Source organism: Candoia aspera, chromosome 5 (assembly GCF_035149785.1).
Source record: "Candoia aspera isolate rCanAsp1 chromosome 5, rCanAsp1.hap2, whole genome shotgun sequence".
In the NCBI taxonomy this organism is placed as follows: Eukaryota; Metazoa; Chordata; class Lepidosauria; order Squamata; family Boidae; genus Candoia; species Candoia aspera.
In genome coordinates this window covers 10,178,445-10,196,904 of record NC_086157.1, presented here as the reverse complement: position 1 = coordinate 10,196,904, position 18,460 = coordinate 10,178,445, and the positions used below count along the sequence as shown (strand labels likewise).

General features: G+C 40.0%; 1 protein-coding gene across 2 annotated transcripts in view; it reads left to right on the top strand.

The window, feature by feature from the left end:
• Positions 1 to 3,232: 3,232 nt before the first annotated feature.
• The window catches only part of ENOX1 (ecto-NOX disulfide-thiol exchanger 1), a 156,548-nt gene continuing 141,320 nt past the window's right edge, over positions 3,233 to 18,460 (top strand). Inside the window, exons 1-2 of one of the 2 annotated variants that reach the window (XM_063304570.1) lie at positions 3,233 to 3,373; positions 4,074 to 4,208. In XM_063304570.1, coding sequence (XP_063160640.1) covers positions 3,364 to 3,373; positions 4,074 to 4,208 — 145 coding nt within the window. In that variant the 5' untranslated portion in view covers positions 3,233 to 3,363. Of the gene's footprint in view, positions 3,374 to 4,070; positions 4,209 to 18,460 lie in introns of both variants that reach the window. The other variant, XM_063304569.1, reaches the window with a different exon arrangement.

Genomic DNA, 18,460 nt, shown 5'->3' with positions numbered 1-18,460 from the left:
GTTTATTTACATGGAAGTAAGGAGGCTTACTTCCATGTAAATAAATATCTCAGTTATGGGTTTACTTGGATCTTTTCTTTTCTACTCTTTTTGGCTCAAGGGCATCAATGACTACCACATTTCAGGGAGCAGGAGGCAGAAGTACTAGAATTTACAGGATTTAGCAAACTTTAATTTTCAGGAAAAAGCCAATGATGCTGGTAATGCTGCATAGACAGGAGGCATTTATTTATGACTTTCTTTTTATGATTTATGGTCACACCAATCATAGACTCTGGTCTGCTTACAATAAAAAAGAATCCCAAAGAGTTTTAAAGAAATAGAAAAAGGCATGCTTAAAATTAAATCTTGATCCAGAAAGCACTTTAGTTTTCCATAGAAGAGGGTATTCCAACTATTCCTTCCCCCACCAGGGCCATTGTGAGCTTCCTCAACCAAGAAAAAAACCTTGAATATTTTGCTAGGTCATGAGGTACAGTTGCAAATTGGGCAGAATGGGGTGCAAGGAGAGAAATGCAACATACCTTCTGCACAAATTTAGAGAAGCAACATGCATTAATTTGAGCAGGATTGATATATAGAGAGAAATGTGGATCAACCACCAATGCAGCTCCTCATCTGGACCAGCTTCTTTTTTCTTTCTGTGGGTTGTTGGGATCAATTACTGCTTTCATAGCACAATTCTTAGGTGCTATTCTCAGATGCAAATCAGCCCTAGCTTCAAGAAAGCATCAGTAGCATTCTTTAACACAGGCCACATAGATCTCCCAAACCCCAGCTTTCTCTTTCAGAACTGTAAATAGTGGTGGAAATGCATCCCCCTCCCTTTGTTATTTCCTCTTTGTTTTCTTTCTGGAATCGTTGATCCTTCCGGTGAATGGGTGGCTTTTGCAGTTAATAGAATTTTGGTGGTAGAAGGGACCATCTGTTTGTGTCAATGAGGATCACAGTATATAATGGGAGATTGTTTTAGCAAAGCAAAGGAGATGTTGCTTTGCTTTAGCAAGGTTGGCTTTGCATTGTCAGCATTTCTTGCCACTTCTACCATTCTACGTCTACCATTTTTATTGAGGGCGCCTTGTCATCACAGACTTCTCCTGAGCATAGGCTGCGCCGGTAGTTTCCTTCCATTCAGTTTAATTGCCACTGGCTTTTTTAAAAAGGACTTTTATGTTGTTATCTAGCAAAATACCTTGGGATAACTTGCCGGTGTTTGGTCGCCCTTTTATCGTGGGTACCAAATTTTATCAAGGCAGAAGAAAGAGTTTGGATCTTAAGAACACTGGAACAATCAGAAAACAAGTGGAAAAATGCCAAGAGCTCAGTTTCCAAATCATATGGAGACATTTATTATAAACTATAACAATTAATTGATTTAATAGATTATTAAATTAGTTGATTTAATAGATTATTGAATTAATTGATTTAATTGATTGATTTAATAGACAATGTGAAACAGAACTATAATGTTAAACCAGGTAGAGATTTTTTTTAAAAAATAACAATTATATTGGATGTTCTGTACCGGATACCAGCTGAGCACAGGAATGTGCTGTTCTGTAATCATTCTCGTCCACTTCCTTAACTACTTTAATGGGCCATATTTTTTGAAAGATAGGCAGCTATATAAATTTGATGAATAAAAATAAATATTTTGTGCTTGTATGCCACTCAGAAACCTTCAGGATTAGAGTTATACAGTAAATATGGCAAACAAAAAAATATATGCTATTCTGGTGTACTTTTAATGGCTTTTAAAAAATAAAATCCATAGAAAATTGTCTACATTGTTAATGGAAATTTGCAAGAATTTGACTGTTTAGATACCAATTATGCTTCTTCCATTCTTTGATATAGAGAGTGTCCTCTTGCAGGTTTCTTTAATGCACATTTTCCCAGCATAAGTTCTTTTCGTAAACAAACAAATAAACCCTAAGACTGTTCCCATATAACTTCTTTTCCGACACTTTCGATGTTGTAGATGTTTGAAAGAGATGGATGCTATGCAGAAACGCTGAGAAAAATCTGTAGAATTCCCAAAACCTCTCTGAGTGGGTCTCTATTTTCAACACCACATTTTGATATTTCAGTTCAATTCAGTCAATTTATTGTTTTGACTACTGGTCATAACAAACAAGATAAAACCTGCACAAAAGTGGCCCAGATATTAATAAAATAGATTAAAATGTACAAAAGTCAGTAAAAACTTTAAAACAGTTAAAATTGCTTCTTGGCCTTTTGGCTAAACTCAAGTGTAATATTTTGATATATAACATGCATCATGGCACTTGTGTTTATGAGTATTTTATGCCTTAACCTATATGATAACATTATTATCCTCTTGAGAGGCACTCTTAATGTCAATGGAGATATACTCTCTGGAGCTGGAGTGAAAATCATCATACTTCTGACCATTTATGTTGACCATGTTTCTTATGGTCATTTTTTATGAGTTAAAATGGTACAAAGTAACTGGTGGTGTCAAATAACAGCCTTGGGATTCTTGGATGCCAGCCCTGTGAAATTTAAGCTTCCTACCACATTATTGCCAATTACCGTAAACTAAGATTGCATTGATAGAGAATCTCCTCATTCTTTGAAAAACCCTAGTTATGCAATCAAAAGACAAGGAGAAGGGCTAAATAATTTTCATTTGAACATTTGGAGAAAAGTCTTTAGCTCTCTTGCCTTGACCATAATTTTAAGGAAACGACATGCCACCCTGACATTTTGCAAGTAAATATAAAACAGTTTCCTAGCTTGGGTGCATCAAGGTAACTTTTTTCCTTTGCTTCCTTTTGCTCCCCCCACCTTACTTTTTTTTTGTTTGTTCCTAGAAACATATTCCAGAGGCAAGCATTTCTTCATCCTTTCAATATCAATTAATTTTTAACTTTTTAAAAAATGCATTTCCAGTCTCAAGTATGTCCTTCCAGCAGACGCTAGCTTGGAAAAGCAGCTGTGCAGGAACTGATAAAACCTAAACACTGGAGAGGTTAAGCAGCCCAGAGGCAAAGCATTAAGCAAGTCCTTCTACAGCAGGTCGGTTCTGTTCTTGATCAGCAGGAATGTTCATTTGCTTAAGTCCTATTTTGATGTCCTGGGCAACACTGTGCTTGAGGTTGCTCTGGAAAGCTCTGAATGGCTATCCATTCTGCGTGGATTTGTAGGAAGAGTGATCTTAAAACAATATTCAGTTCCTGATTCTTTTTTTCTCTCTCTTTCCAAAGCATAATGCATTAGAAGTGGATCCAGGACGTGGGAATGGAGAGACCTTTCCGCCTTTCAAGATGTTAATATATTAGCAAATGAAGAAGTCAACGTGCGTCAAGTCAAAGTTTGCAAGGACTACCCACCAGAACCATGGCCACAGGTGAATGTCTGTTTGGTAGTTAGGGTGGTGTGTTTATTCTTTTTTAAAAATTGCATGATTTCCGTGCTGTCCCAGTCCTAACATTTTGGGTGTCTTACATACCAATTGCATTATGTCACTTGGAGGTCAGGACTGAAGGTCAGTATTTCTGTTTGCTGCCCAGAACGTGGGACACGGCAAGTGGATTTGATTTCCCTCCTGTCCAATTTTTTATATCCTGCGTAGCTCAAATTCATCCTTAACCCCAGAGGAATACCTGTGTGATGCTGCTCCAGCAAAACCAATATTGAGTTGCGTGGCAGCTGAAAAGAAAAGCATATATTTCGGCATAAGCATTCAGGGCATGCGATCTGCTGGAAGGGCCTGTAGTAAGAATACATGAAAGAGCTGAACATTCCAGGTGCCCCCAAATTCCGTTTCATTCTAAATTCAGTATTCTTGCAAACCTATCAGTGTCCTTGGGAATTTGTTTCCATAGGAACCTTTGCCCCTTATTGGATTAGGTCTCAACAGACACTGTATATTGGATTTTTGCTTTGTGGCTGCCATGCTGTACATTTGCCCATAGATGATGAGAAGGAGGAGGGGGAAAAAATGATCCAAGATAATTGTACTGCAACAATAGAAGAGGTTTCTCTAGTTTGCCATTGACCCACCTGGCAATTCTCCTTATAAGAATATGCTTCTTTTCCATCAGCAGCTGATGGCTTGGGAAACATAGCTATAGATACAACGCAATTTAACATGTCAGTCACTGATCCAGCAGCCTGGGCAACTGCTATGAATAACCTAGGAATGGTACCGGTGGGATTAACTGGACAACAGCTTGTGACAGGTAAGGGTTTTGTGAAGATTTGTTGCACCAGTTTATGGATTTTTGTAGAGTCCTCAGATAAATGTTGAATGTTTGCTTTCAGAAGTTGTGTGCTGGGTGTGAGTGTCTTCGGATATACATTCAGGGCTATTTTTCCTAAAGACAGAGACTCCCTTTTATTAATACTGTGCATTACACATTATTAATGCTGCGCAGGACATATTAATCTTTTGGCATTAACCGGCATCTCGTCTATAGTATATCTTCCAGGTTAGTGAAAATAGCTAACATTCCCTAGGGAAATTTGAGTTTTTAAAGCCACTAAATGATTTCTAAAACCCAGTGCTGGGCTGAATCTGAAAGGAAAGTTTCCTAAGAAATATTTACTGGGTTGGTTTTTTTTAAAGCTATTTTTACCAAAGCATTTGTTAACATTCTTCCAAGGAGTATAGGAAATTAGAGAAAACCTACGACTATAGCAGGGGAAAAGCATTGTTAGGCTAACTGAAAGAAATGCAGCTATAAATAGACCCTTGAAATAAAGGAATCTAAAATAACCCATTCTGCAACATTATCAGGTCACTGGACTTATCTCATCACTTCGGTTTTCCTCTGTGATCTTCAGCTGACATTGAAATATTAGGATTTAATTTGTATTCCACAAAGATTTGCTACAGGAATGTAAAGTCATGCCAAAAATCTGACATATAACCTGTAATAGCATACATATACAAGGATTTGGTGCTATACACATTCTCTTTACAATGTGACTGCTTTCAGAAATCAGGCTAATCTTTGCTTCATACAACATCTATGCACGTATTTATCTTTATTTGCGTCCTGTCTTTCATTCAGGAACTCAAGGTGGTGTATACCATGTTTCCTTCTCCTGTTTTTCACAAAAACAATAACTATGTGAGGTGGGTTGGGCTGAGAAAGAATGAATGGCATTCAGTGAGCTTCCATGATTGAGCGGGGCCTAGAATCTGGGTTTCTCCACTCATAGTCCAACATTTTAACACTATACCACACTGAATAAGCAACATATTGGTGTGTGGCAAGCCTTTTCTTCCACTTCGGTTTTCCAAATGTGTCATTTGGTAAGCAGAATCAGAAAGAGGGATGAACCTGGGATGATGTGTAGCCAACCATCTGGGCTTCTTATCTTGGCTTATCTGAGAGGACTTAATCATAATTCTAAGTGTGCCCTGGTTTATCTAACTTCTCACACCTAAAGAAGGAACTAAGCCGACTTAATACATTTTAAAATCAGGATTCCTGGGTTAACATGTCTGCAAAATATAGTCTTTATGTTCAGTGTAATAAATATTAATCGATTCCTAGATATCTAGACTGTTCTATATAGCAGAAATTGTAGGAATTCATAGATTAAGTTCTACTATCAGTGCTTAGTGAATGTTCTGTTTCTTTAATATTGCTAAACAGGACTAAACAGAAAATCAGTTTAGTATTACATACATTAACCAAAAGCCTTGTGAAGCTTGAACACTAAATTCTCTCCTCCCTTTCCCTTGCATCCAGAGGAGAAATAAAGATGAATTTGGTTTTATTTCAGCAAGTTTCTTGCTTGTTGTTATACTATGGCCCAAGAACCATCATTTAAAATTGACTCTGGTCAGTTTAGGAATAAGCTAATGGTAAACAATGAACTGCTAGCTTCTTTAAAAAGGTAGAATTTATCTTCAGTCACAGTTCCTACTTTGGAAGTAATGACAGAGCAAGTGAAGCTAGGTTTTAACTTACTCCTTTTATGGGATGTGTGAGAAGAGGGCAGCACTTGGGAAGAGGGAACACAGGAGCCTAATGCCCCATAATTTGGTATTTCTGCGCTGAATTATGGTGCTGAGGATCCATTTCCAATCTAGCAGGTGGAGATGTCTCTGAGCAAATAAAGCAGCTAGAACTGATCTCCATTGCTATCCTTCCACAATCTTTATAGGTCCAGGTAGAAATCAGAGACATTCTTGGGGGTGCGAGGGGAAGACACAATTGGAGTTTTTTTTTTTGTTTAATCGTATGTCATAGCAGTTCAGTGTTCATGCTGCTTTTCTTGCTGGGAAATCCTTGTGAGGTCCAGCAGCCAGATGTGTGGACTATTTAGCCGTGACAAGTCACGTTGCCCAGGGTGCACCACGAGGAGGCTAGTCTACATTGCAGCGAGTTGGGCTGAGAGAGAGGGACTGGCCCAAGGTCACCCATCTGGCTTTCATGCCTAAGGCAGGACTAGAACTCACAAACTCCTGGTTTCGAGCCCGGAGCCTTAACCACTAGACCAAACTGGCTCTCGCAATGGGAGGTCATAGCTTTGCACTGTCTGCTTCCTGTTTAAATACATAATACATCCATACATGTACCAGAAACAATTTAAAAAAAAATAAAATAAAAAGTGTGATGAGACAGGAGATACAGTGTTTACCAAGCACAGGGTCTGCATCTACTCTGGGCTCATAGGGACCGCACTGAGGCCAGCAAATGAATGGATTCTGCATTTCCCCTCAGAATTAGAGATTTGAGAAGGCAAGTAGAGAAGATAGGCCTTTCCTCATCTTTGCCTGCTGATCATCATCCTTAGCTTCATTGAACTAGGAAAGAGATGGTCTGTATTTTGGGACAAGGTTGGGATATGGATGATTCTCCATTTTAGAAGCGTCTCAGACCTGAGAAAAGCTGAAGGAGAGAGGATCGGGCCGCACAGACAATAGTCCTGTGTAACACAGTAGTTCTGTCAGCTAAGCTTATGATGGAAGGCTATGTGGGAAAAAAGGAAAGGAAAGAAGCGGCAAAATTAAACGTACAGTTTGTAAATCTGTACAGACTGAAGCGGGAAGCAGGTTTCTTATTCTTCACCCCTTATAATCCCTATAATTCAATGCTGCTTCCTGACAAGGTTCTAATTATCTAATTGCACTGCCACATCCACAAACATTTATTGAACCCCCCGGTGATGTCATCCTCTTTCACTTGTGACGGTTCTGAGGTTTCCTACTCCTTCTTCCATCTTTTTCTCATCACAGAAAATCCATTAAGGAGAGAGAGATGGACCGGCAGCACAATTCTCCTTTTTCTTCTTTTATTCTAGGAGCCCTCTGTCTGGGCGCATTACATATTACAGTTCCACAGAAACAGAGACCAGGCACTGGGGATCACAGCAGTCATAAAGACTGGAGTTGGGCAAAGAATAAACACACCGAGAGATCCTTTGTGTAGGTGATAATTTCTTTTTGACAGCAGGCTAGAGTACCAAGCTGTGTTTCTTTTGCCAAAGAGGGAGATGAGAAGAAGAAATGTTTTTAGGCAAGATCAAGGTTTGATTGCGAAAAATTGGCTTTAACAGTAATTTTTAATAAGGCTTTGAAAGAAATGCTTTGCATTGTAAAGTGGTGTGGCTGTGCATCCATATGTGTGCAATGACATTTGAGAGCAGCTTCCAATGCAACTGTGGGATCCTCAATGAATGCTGTGGCTGTTTTAATCATCTGAATGGAAGTGCTTCATATGCGCTCTTGGGCACTGCAGAGCATCCAAAAGACTGACACTTTTCAGTCCTTCAAAAGCAGTTTGAAGGTTCCATTCTCTTCTATCAACTTCAACAGGCTGGGAACAAGGAACAAAAATCTCTGCCCAAATACGTCCCAATTCATACTTCATGTAAGGCAGATATAAAAGAAACTGCTTGCACTCAACCTCCATCCATGTCTTTACTTTCCATAGGCATTTGTCAGATCACATGCAAAAAAATAAAAATAAAAAAATCCTGTGGTTCCTGTGAGGGGTGCTGCAAAGTCATCAAGCCACTTTACTGCTTAAAAGCCCTGGAACCCAAGAGGGGGAGGTGTGATGAACTTCGAGTTCTTGCAGATGGAGAAATGGGTTATCTGCTGGCTCTATAGAGTCACAGAATCGAAAAAAGACTACTTTTTCCACATTTTCAATACAACATGACTGAGTCAGAAATACAGTGGGATCACAGAGGTCAAGAAACATTTTCAGACTCATGCAGACTTCTCACGTGAGTGTTGTTGGCATTTCTTTGTTTTTGCATGGACCAAGCCACTAGGTTACCATGGTAATTGAGTACTTTCTTAAGTATCGGCAGGGTGAAGAGGTCAAAATTAATTGTCCTCAGTTTGGGTGTTAAAGTTGCATTGCCTGGGGGAGGAACTTGCCTGGACTTGTTTTAGTTTCACTTTTGTAGCCTTCCAGCACAGCCTCTCTTCCCAGTCCTCTCTGAGCATGTGTGAATGCACAGCTTGTAAATATGTTTTTGTGCTTTCTGTAAATAAATTTATTTTTATAGAAATGCCTGGTGTGTGATTTTTCTGATCTCTCAGGCCAAACGCTTTCTAGCACTCTGATAAGAGTGGCCTTCTTTAATGAATATTTTAAAAATAGCTTTTGAAAAGCACAAGCCACCTGCATGCATGAGATTTCCGTGTACTGGATTTAAGGCCATTGACTGTTATTGCAGCCAGAGTAGTGCCTTTGAATAGAGAGGGTATCTGACCCATTCTCAGCTCCATTTCTAACTTGACTTGTCCTTGAAGTTCATCACACAGTTTTCAGGGAAGCTGAAATGATAATGTCACAGGGAACGTACACTTGATAATTGCCAGCTACATTTTTTTTTAATTTATGTAAAGAAAATGGAAAATACTACAGTCATACAAATTGCTTTAAAATATTCAAAATGCTTCCCCTGTATTATCACAGCAACAGATCCCACAGCTCTGTAAGGCAGGGCAGTATTATTCACTTATTTTTTCTAGGCACAGTGCTAAAATTGAGATAATTGTAACAAATTAAGGGAGGAGGTAAAATAGGAAGTGGGAATTTCCTGAGTGACTTTAATGGCTCTGAATGTATACAGATGTTACTTTCACTGAGTTATAAAACCTCAGTGCAGTTTCCTTTACAATGGTTTGGACTGTTTATAACATTCAAGGATTGTTTCTGGAGAAAAGGAAACTGTTTGAAAAGGCCTTTGCCTTTTGGTTTGGTTTATTTTTCTTTAACACTCTTGGGATGTAATTTGTGTGATCTTAATGGTTAATCAATGTTCAGCAGGGCTGGCCTTTTTAATACCAGTTTAGGTATTTATCTCTCCGCTATGTAATTTCTTATTCCTAGTGCTATAAAATTGGATTTTTGATCTGAGCAAATGTCATAGTTTTAATTTGTAATGATGATGACTACTCAGTGGGATTTTCTTTTTCTGTCAGTGTATATATTAAGTATTTTTTTCATCCTGTTGCATGCAGTAGTTATTTTCCTTAGTCTGTAAATTTGACTGCTAAAATGTGTTGATATGTGCATCTTAATAATTTATGCAAAGAATAGCTGAAAATTAAGGGATTTTTATATACAAATTTAAAGAGCAGGGATAGTTACATTTTTTGGTTGCATTTGGAAGATTTGGGGCTTACATTTGGAGCAATTTTGGTTATATTTGGATTTTAAAAAAGCCTGGTAACTAAAATAAATTCAGAGAGGAAAATTAGTTTTAAGGTGCTGAATAATCCAAATAATAAAACTATTAAAATCTAGAGTATAGCAAATTATGGACAGTGAGAATTGTGTAAAATATAGCTGCATGCAGAGCACACACAAGCATATACAATGAGTACTGAAATGCGCCAGTTAATGCAGATCAGAACTGAATAGATAAAATTAACAATAAAGCTAAACTATGCCTCAAAAGAACATGTGCGTATGTGGATGTGTAACAAATTCTAACAATGATATAAAATAGTTACATTATGAACAGTAGTTGCATGGAGGAATGGAACGATCCAACAATTATCTGGAAGTCTTCTTCAGTTGAAAATGTTTCAAGAATATAAACAGGCTTGGTCTATAGCAGTGGTTCTCAGTCTTGGCAGCTTCCAGGTGTGGACTTCAGCTTCCAAAATTCCCATCAGTGGTCATGCTGGCTGTGATATTCTGGGATTTGAAATCCACACACTTGGAAATGGCCAAGGCTGGAAAACACTGTTCTAGAAGAAGGAGGAATAAATTCAAGACTTTAAGCAATTGCAAAAGGCAACAACACAAATTAGCTCCAGACACAAGGAATCATTTGTACTAGGAAAGGCTATGAAAACTGAAAGGAAACACATGGAACATTCCTGCGACATGGATCTGTATTCCACCAACTCCATAGCTCCTTTGGCAGTCCTTCTCTTCAACTGTCCAAGAAAGGGGCTTTTCTAAGATCATTGAGGCAGGACCCCAGATCTCTAGGGGCCCAAATCAGGATAAGAACTTTATGGAAGTCTAGATTTGGCCCAAAGCTGCTTTGCCTCAGGCAGGTTTTGCCACAAGACAACAAAAATGGGATCCATTTTTGCTCAGGATTCAGAATTGCTTCAAATGAAGTGCAGTCCCCTTCTTCAGCTCCTTTGGAAATGTGGAGGTTTGCTTTGATATGAAATGCCCATTGTGATTTATGCTGAGCTGTAGCTGCCCAAATGTGATTTAGATCATCGTTTCGAAATTTAGTGCAGTTGGTCTTCAAGCCATGCCATAAAGATGATATAATCAAGCCTATTTATATATGCGATGCACAGCTGAAGAAATGCCATGTGGGCACTTGTGCTTAGTTTTTTTCAAAATAGAAAGGTAGGGTATACACAGAAGAAATAAACGAACAAGCATGAAAACATCCATTGTTGTACAGCTTGTAGGTACCTTTGCTCATTAACTGGCCAACTTTGTTGTGGTGTGGATGATAACAACTACTTCCAGGGCTTGGACACATTCTTCCAAACTTGGACACATTCTTCCAAACTTGGACTGTAATCATCCGGTACTGGCACTAAAGGCTTTGATCCAACACTTGCATGGGGATGGACCTGTAAGAAAAGCAGAAACACAGTTTAGATCCTATTAAAATGAAACAAAACTCCTTCAAAGCCTGATGTTAACCATATAGGTCTGAAATCTCAGTCTCACCCTGGGGAAATGTGCTGTGTTCCATCTTGACATTGCTTCTTTATCTGAACAGTTCCCACATCTGCTGTTGAAAAGGGTTGATACATGTTAGGGCCTTCTTGATCAGCAAGTATCTGACATCCTTGTAACAAATGAAGCAAGTGCGTTTCGTTGGCCTGAAGTTGTCAGTTGTACTAATGATGGGGTTCTTTTTCTTTTGCTTCTAATTCTCGCTCGAGCGATGTCAGTTCAGCTCTTGTTTTGCTTTCCACTCATTTGTATACATTATGTTAGGAACAAAAGAGGCTCTCCAAAGCATTTTTTACTTTGCTTGTAATCTGTTGACAATTGGCTATCCTTTGTTTCTCTTTTCTTGGAATACAGACCTACTGTATAGAGCTGATTAAAAGAGATCATCGTGGGTTTCTTTCGGAGTGCCATTATAAATAGGGGGGCTGAAAAATGGCTGAGCTTTCAAGTTTACCCAAGTTTTTTTTTTAAAAGTAAACTTTCAGAAAATGCACGCTTAAAATTTTAAGCCGAAACTTTATTTAGGCTTCCAAGACAGGCTCTGTTGAAATTACAGAGCCCACAGAGCCTGTTCAATACATTGTAAATAGCTTTAAAAAATTGACGTTCTTTCCAAATGGGCTTGTTCCATTTCACAAGGAGCTGTTGTTTAAGAAAAAAAATGTTAGAAGCTATTGATACCAGCCTCCTTCACCATTAGGCTAAGGTCCCCACAAGAGCTAAGAATGGCCTAGGTTTTGTGAGATGGTCACACAATTTCAGACAAGAATACCCAAATCTTGTGAATTTGGGGCAGACATTCACAATTTTGCAAGATTCTTTCAATCAATCAATAAGCAAGTTCCTGAGACAGAGAGGGCTATTAGAAGACATGTTCTATATTTTTGTTCTATAGGAAAAGACATGTTAGATACTTCTGTTTGTGCCTTCGGAAGCTCGCAGCTGAATGCAATCACTAAGCTGTAAAATTTAATCTTTTATCAAGTCATCAGCAATTTTATCTTTGCATGTTATTCCTCATTTATGATTTTAAGGGAATATTGGAATAGGGACAACGTTCCCATTAGTGGAAATTGAGCCGCAAATTGATTGTAGATTGTAGATTATAGATTTTATAATAGTAACAACGTGGGAGATGATTTGCTGATTCCTGTTATCGCTGACACATTGAAGGCATTCTCCATCTTTTACAGACTGAAATTAGTGAATTATGATGAAGTTCAGAGTTAAATTGTCCCTGCATTTGGGGGAAAAGATTGCTCACTTTCAGTTTTAGAATATATATTTTAAAGAATTTCAGATAATTAAGCATTTCTGTCAGCATTTCTGTTTATGTTTCATGCCTTTATAGATAGTTAATTTTGTTCTTGTTTTCTAACTTCCTGATCCTTTGGGGAGAAGTGTTAATAAGAGGCTTATGGCTGAGCTCTGTTTGATTTTCATCATTCTGAACTGATTCACCTTTTTGCATTTAGTTTATCCTATCTCATGGAGTGCTGGAGTCCTTGAACAAAAATGTAGGCGTGCATTCAAGATTCAGGTGCATGAAGTAGTAATTAAAACAATAAACAGAAATTGAATTGTATTGTGTTGCTGAAAATTTTGAATGTAAACAGAGACCCAGTGAAATCTGTAGATAGAGGTAGCTGTTGTTCCTTGAACAGCCACCTTTTCCTTAAAGGAAAAAATGGGAACTGAGTTATAAAAAAATATACGCTTTTGTTTGAGTGGAAGAATCCTAGATTTCACACAGATGTCAGCAGCAACTTTATCTCATTTAGGTATCAAGATGTAACTCCACCCCCCTGTTCTGTGTATGTATCAGCCCTTCAAGGCAGGTAAGGTCAAGGAACAGACACTTCAGAGATTTCCAGGAATGCAACTTTGTTGGATTAGGTTGTTATAACAGAATTGTGAAAGACTCTCCAAGTTTCTGCCTGTCCCAACTTATACTAAATTAAATCAAAGCTAGGCTGACCATATTTCCTTGAGACAAAAACGGGACATTGGGATGGCAAAACGGGGCAGGGCTGGGCGACGGGCTGGATCAGCAGGGAGGAACTTCTCCGGTTTTCTCGGGCTGGGAATCTTCAGATTCCTTCGTTTGCGAGAAGCAAGGCTGGGCTGGAGAGTCTAGTGAATGGTTGTCCCCGACAAGCCATTCCTCCTCTGGCCGTGCTTTTACGTTCCTTTCTTCCCACCATTTCAAGGCAGGAGCCAATCGGCTGGCCCTTTGATCACTGCCTATCAGCCAATCCTGTTTTTTTTCTTTTTAGGTTTCCCGCCAGGTTGAGCTCTGTGGCTTTTTTCCCACCGTTTCTGCTGAGCTCCCCCTCCTTCCACTCAAAGTCAGACTGCATTCTGACAGGTTCACGGGAACTTTCAAATTTTTAAGTAAGGTTTTTAAGAAAACAGGACATAATGGACATTTATATTAAAACAACGGGACGGTTTGGAAATGTTAAAAAAAGGGACTGTACCATTCAAAACGGGACATATGGTCAGCCTAATTAAAGCATGCTTAGTTTGGGTTTCCTTCTTATGCTTGCTTCAAGCTCTGGACCAGGGTTTCTCAACTAGAGTTCCATGGCACCCTAGGATTCCACGAGAGGTCACTAGGGATTCCCTGGGAGATCACGATTTATTTAAAAAATTATTTCAAATTCGGGCAACTTCACATTAAAGAGGTAAGTTTCATTCTTTATTTTTAGTTTAAGAACACTGTTAATGCATTGATGCAGGCCTACCCATGAAATGAACATAATAATTTGGTAACTTCTGGACTGTATTTGAGCCTGAATGTGCAGTGGTTCCCTGAGGCCTGAAAAATATTTCAAGGGTTCCTCCAGGGTCAAAAGGTTTAGAAAGGCTGCTCTGGGCTATATAATCTATGTCCAGGTCCTTGCTAAATGGCTCTTTCATACTTTCCCCAAGGTCAGTTCTAAATTCCGTTAGAGTATGTGGGTATTTATTTAGATTTATAGTGTGAATTTTCTCCAGGAACTCAGTGCTACCTATTATGGGATTTCCTTTCTTTCTTTTTCTCTCTGATAATACTCCAGTAAGGTAGGTTGCTGGACTGAGAGAGAAAGAGGCAGGAAGAGAGAGAGAGACCAGAAATGAACCAGGGACTTTCTATGGCTAAGGGTAGACTTCAGCCTAGGACTCCCCAGGTCCTAGTCCAATATCATCACCATAGGTCTGGCTCTGAGTATTTATGGTGCTGAAAATGATCCCAATTGCTCATTTCTCTTTTCAATAGGTTATAGGAACAGTATAATCAAGCCAGTGTAGTGAATGGGCACAATGCTATGGTAGGCTTTTAAGATCTGTCCTCTGACATTATTACTTGCTAAAATCTTTCAAGGCAATTAACACACAAGCTCCCATGCCTGTTTTTTTTTTCATCCATCCTAGCAAAGAATTTTTTTTCCTTGTCTCCAGATGCTCACTTTTCAGATCTCCTATATAGAGCAAGTTGATCTAATTCATATGACCCTCAAAAGTGGGGTACAGTGTAGAAAAGGTGATAAACTTGATCCAAGCAGGTTTATCGGCAGTGCAGTGAAGAGCAGATGCATCACTTTGCAAGCCAAACCCATCCTTGTTCTGGCTTCAGGTGAGCCAGCTCTGCATTTGGGCCAGAAGCTGCTTCTTGGAGTGCTGAAATAGCTGGAGATACACACACACACACACACACACACACACATATATATTGGAAAACAGCAGCATCTCTTCTTTCTTTCTTCACACTATTAGTTTGTCATGGCTGGAAAGTTTCTCTGGTGTTCTCCAGGTGTTGGGAGACAAATGAAGCTAAGACCACTGAAAATAACCTTCTGCTGTACACTTAACAGTTACCACCATGATTTATTTATTTATTTCTCACGTTTCTGCACCGCCCATCTCGCAAGTGACTCTGATGGTAGGGGGACTAAAGAGATGTTTCTCAGTGATAAGGTAAAGGTAGAGGTTTCCCTTGACATTAAGTCCAGTCGTGTCCGACTCTAGGGGGCGATGCTCATCTCCGTTTCAAAGCTGAAGAGCCGGCGTTTGTCCGTAGACACTTCCTCTGTGGTCATGTGGCCGGCATGACTGAACGGAATGCCGTTACCTGCCTGCCGAAGCGGTGCCTATTAATCTACTCACATTTGCATGTTTTCAAACTGCTAGGTTGGCAGGAGCTGGGACTAGCAACGGGAGCTCGCCCCGTCACGCGGATTCGAACCGCCGACCTTCCAATCGGCAAGCTCAGCAGCTCAGCAATTTAACCTGCAGCGCCACCACGTCCCTCTCTCAGTAATAGTACTTATATTATGGAACAGCCTCTCCCAGGAAGCGAGATGAGCCAGAATGCTGCTGTTCTTCTGGAAGCAGAGCAGCTCCACCAGAGAGCCCTTTTAATTTGATTTACTGAGGAAATAGCATTAATATGCTTATCTTGATTTAAGTTATTGTTTTTAATTTTGGTAACTGTTGCATTATTATATTGTGGACACTTTATGTTCATATATTTTGTAATTATTTTTGCACAGTGCCAAGAGTTTATGGATTGCAGTGATTTAGAAATTGAAAGAAGTGGAAGAGGGAGGGAGGAAGAGAAGGAAGGAAGGAAGGAAGGAAGGAAGGAAGGAAGGAAGGAAGGAAGGAAGGAAGGAAGGAAGGAAGGAAGGAAGGAAGGAAGGAGACAGAGAGAAGGGAATGGGGCAGAGAAGGGAGAGATAAAGAGAAGGAAGGGAGAGGGAGGGAGGGAGGGGAAGAATGGGGAATGTTTCTTCTGTACCCCTTTTCCAACTATCTCCCTGTCTCAACCACCATGACACCTCCATTCATCATGTCAGATCCTGCTTTTAACTCCAGAGCTTTCCTTGCACAACATGCAAAACCATATCAGTAGAAGGCCTAGTGGCTGTATTGTACAGAGTGCTAAACATGATGAGAATTAACTTTGGTTAAATTTTTTTGTTGTTACTGTTTTTTGGGGGTGGCATTTCATACGATTGGTACCCAGGTCATTTGGTTAATTTATGAGTCCATATAGTAGGTGACTGGTTTAAGATTGGGAAAGGAGTACAGCAGGGCTGTATACTCTCACCCTACCTATTCAACTTGTATGCAGAACACATCATGCGACGTGCTGGGTTTGAGGAATCCAAGGCTGGAGTTAAAATCGCTGGAAGAAACATGAACAATCTCAGATATGCAGATGATACCACTTTGATGGCTGAAAGCGAAGAGGAACTGAGGACCCTCATGACGAAGGTGAAAGAAGAAAGTGCAAAAGCTGGCTTGCAACTAAACCTCAAAAAAACCAAGATTATGGCAACCAGCTTGATTGATAACTGGCAAATAGAGGGAGAAAATGTAGAAGCAGTGAAAGACTTTGTATTCCTAGGTGCGAAGATTACTGCAGATGCTGACTGCAGTCAGGAAATCAGAAGACACTTAATCCTTGGGAGAAGAGCAATGACAAATCTTGATAAAATAGTCAAGAGCAGAGACCTCACACTGAGGTCCTCAAAGGTCCTCATAGTTAAAGCAATGGTGTTCCCTGTAGTAACATATGGCTGCGAGAGCTGGACCATAAGGAAGGCTGAGAGAAGGAAGATCGATGCTTTTGAACTGTGGTGTTGGAGGAAAATTCTGAGTGCCTTGGACTGCAAGAAGATCCAACCAGTCCATCCTCCAGGAAATAAAGCCAGACTGCTCACTTGAGGGAATGATATTAAAGGCAAAACTTTGGCCACATAATGAGAAGACAGGACACCCTGGAGAAGATGCTGATGCTAGGGAGAGTGGAAGGCAAAAGGAAGAGGGGCTGACCAAGGGCAAGGTGGATGGATGATATTCTAGAGGTGATGGACTCATCCCTGGGGGAGCTGGGGGTGGCAACGACTGACAGGAAGTTCTGGCGTGGGCTGGTCCATGAAGTCATGAAGAGTCGGAAGCGACAGAAAGAATAAACAATATAGTAGGCAAACCCAGGAGGTGAATTGAGGAAGCAGGTTGAACTATGTTGTATGAATGTATCCTATCATGGGTGAGAAGAGCATTTAATCTGCTTAGAACTTTTATGGAGGTGGTTCTGAAGTTTTATGTGGGGTGCTCTTGCCACCAAAGTATGATTGTGTCCTAGGAAACTGTGGGTGTCCCTGGCTGACTTTTCTCCTGCCTCATTCAGGAAGATGAGCTGACTGTCATTTCCAAATTAAACTGAAAATTGATTCTAGTCAGGCCAGATCTAAAGCACAAACAATTGTGATGGCCCCCACAGTTTTGTGCAAGTCTAAATCTTTGCATGTGACACCTATTTTGCGGGAGCTGCATTGGTTGCCAATTTGCTTTTGGGTCCAATTCAAGGTGCTGATTATCACCTTTAAAGCCCTACCTGGCTTGGGGCCAGGCTGTCTGAAGGATCTCCTCACCTCAGTTACATCTACCTGGCCCACCAGAGCAGGGAGGCAGGGTATATCACAGGTCCCATCAATGAGGGAGGTACACCTGGTGGGACTGAGAAAAAGGACCTTCTCTGCGGTGGCACCTTCCCTATGGAATATAAGAAGGCCCTGAAGATGTGGTTTTTTTTCAGTGGGCCTGGGGACCCCAGGCCAATATGGAGCTGATTGAAAGTTAATTTAGAGTGCGTCTGTTGCTGCCAGGATTGGGGTGGAGAGGTTTATTGGTTTTTTTCCTGGTTTTCCTGTTTTTTAATTCTTTAAGCCACCCAGAGCCACTGTGTGTGAGTTGGGTGGCCATATAAGTTTGTTCAATAAATAAATAAATAAATAAATAAAACAATAAAGGATCTGGCGACAAGAACCAATAGCACAGTACAATAATACAACATAGCAATGAGCCAAGCATCTCCGAGCAACCTTCTTGTGGAAACTTGTTCTGCATCAAATAATTGTATGGACATTTCCATTTTTGGCCCTTTGGCCTATAGAACATTCCGTCAGAAATCTGGAGCATGATTTTTGGTAAACTTGAGATGAGACGTAGAGCTTTTATTAGTAAGTTGTGGCTTCTGTTTTCCTATTCTCACAGGACTCATTTTTAGCCAGTGCTTATCTGTAGGTGTAGTCATGGGCACTGATTTTAGCCAAGGCGAGAGTGGATGGTAGATCCCTCGATGCTGTTCTGGGTTATTTGTTTTCGTGACTTTTTGAATGATTTTATGCTGTGCTTTTGGAGTGATTCTGATAGGATAGCCACTCTTGGGAAGATTCACTGCAATTAGTTCTTGCTTAACAACCATTAATTTCATGGTGGTTCAGACTTATGACAGTGCT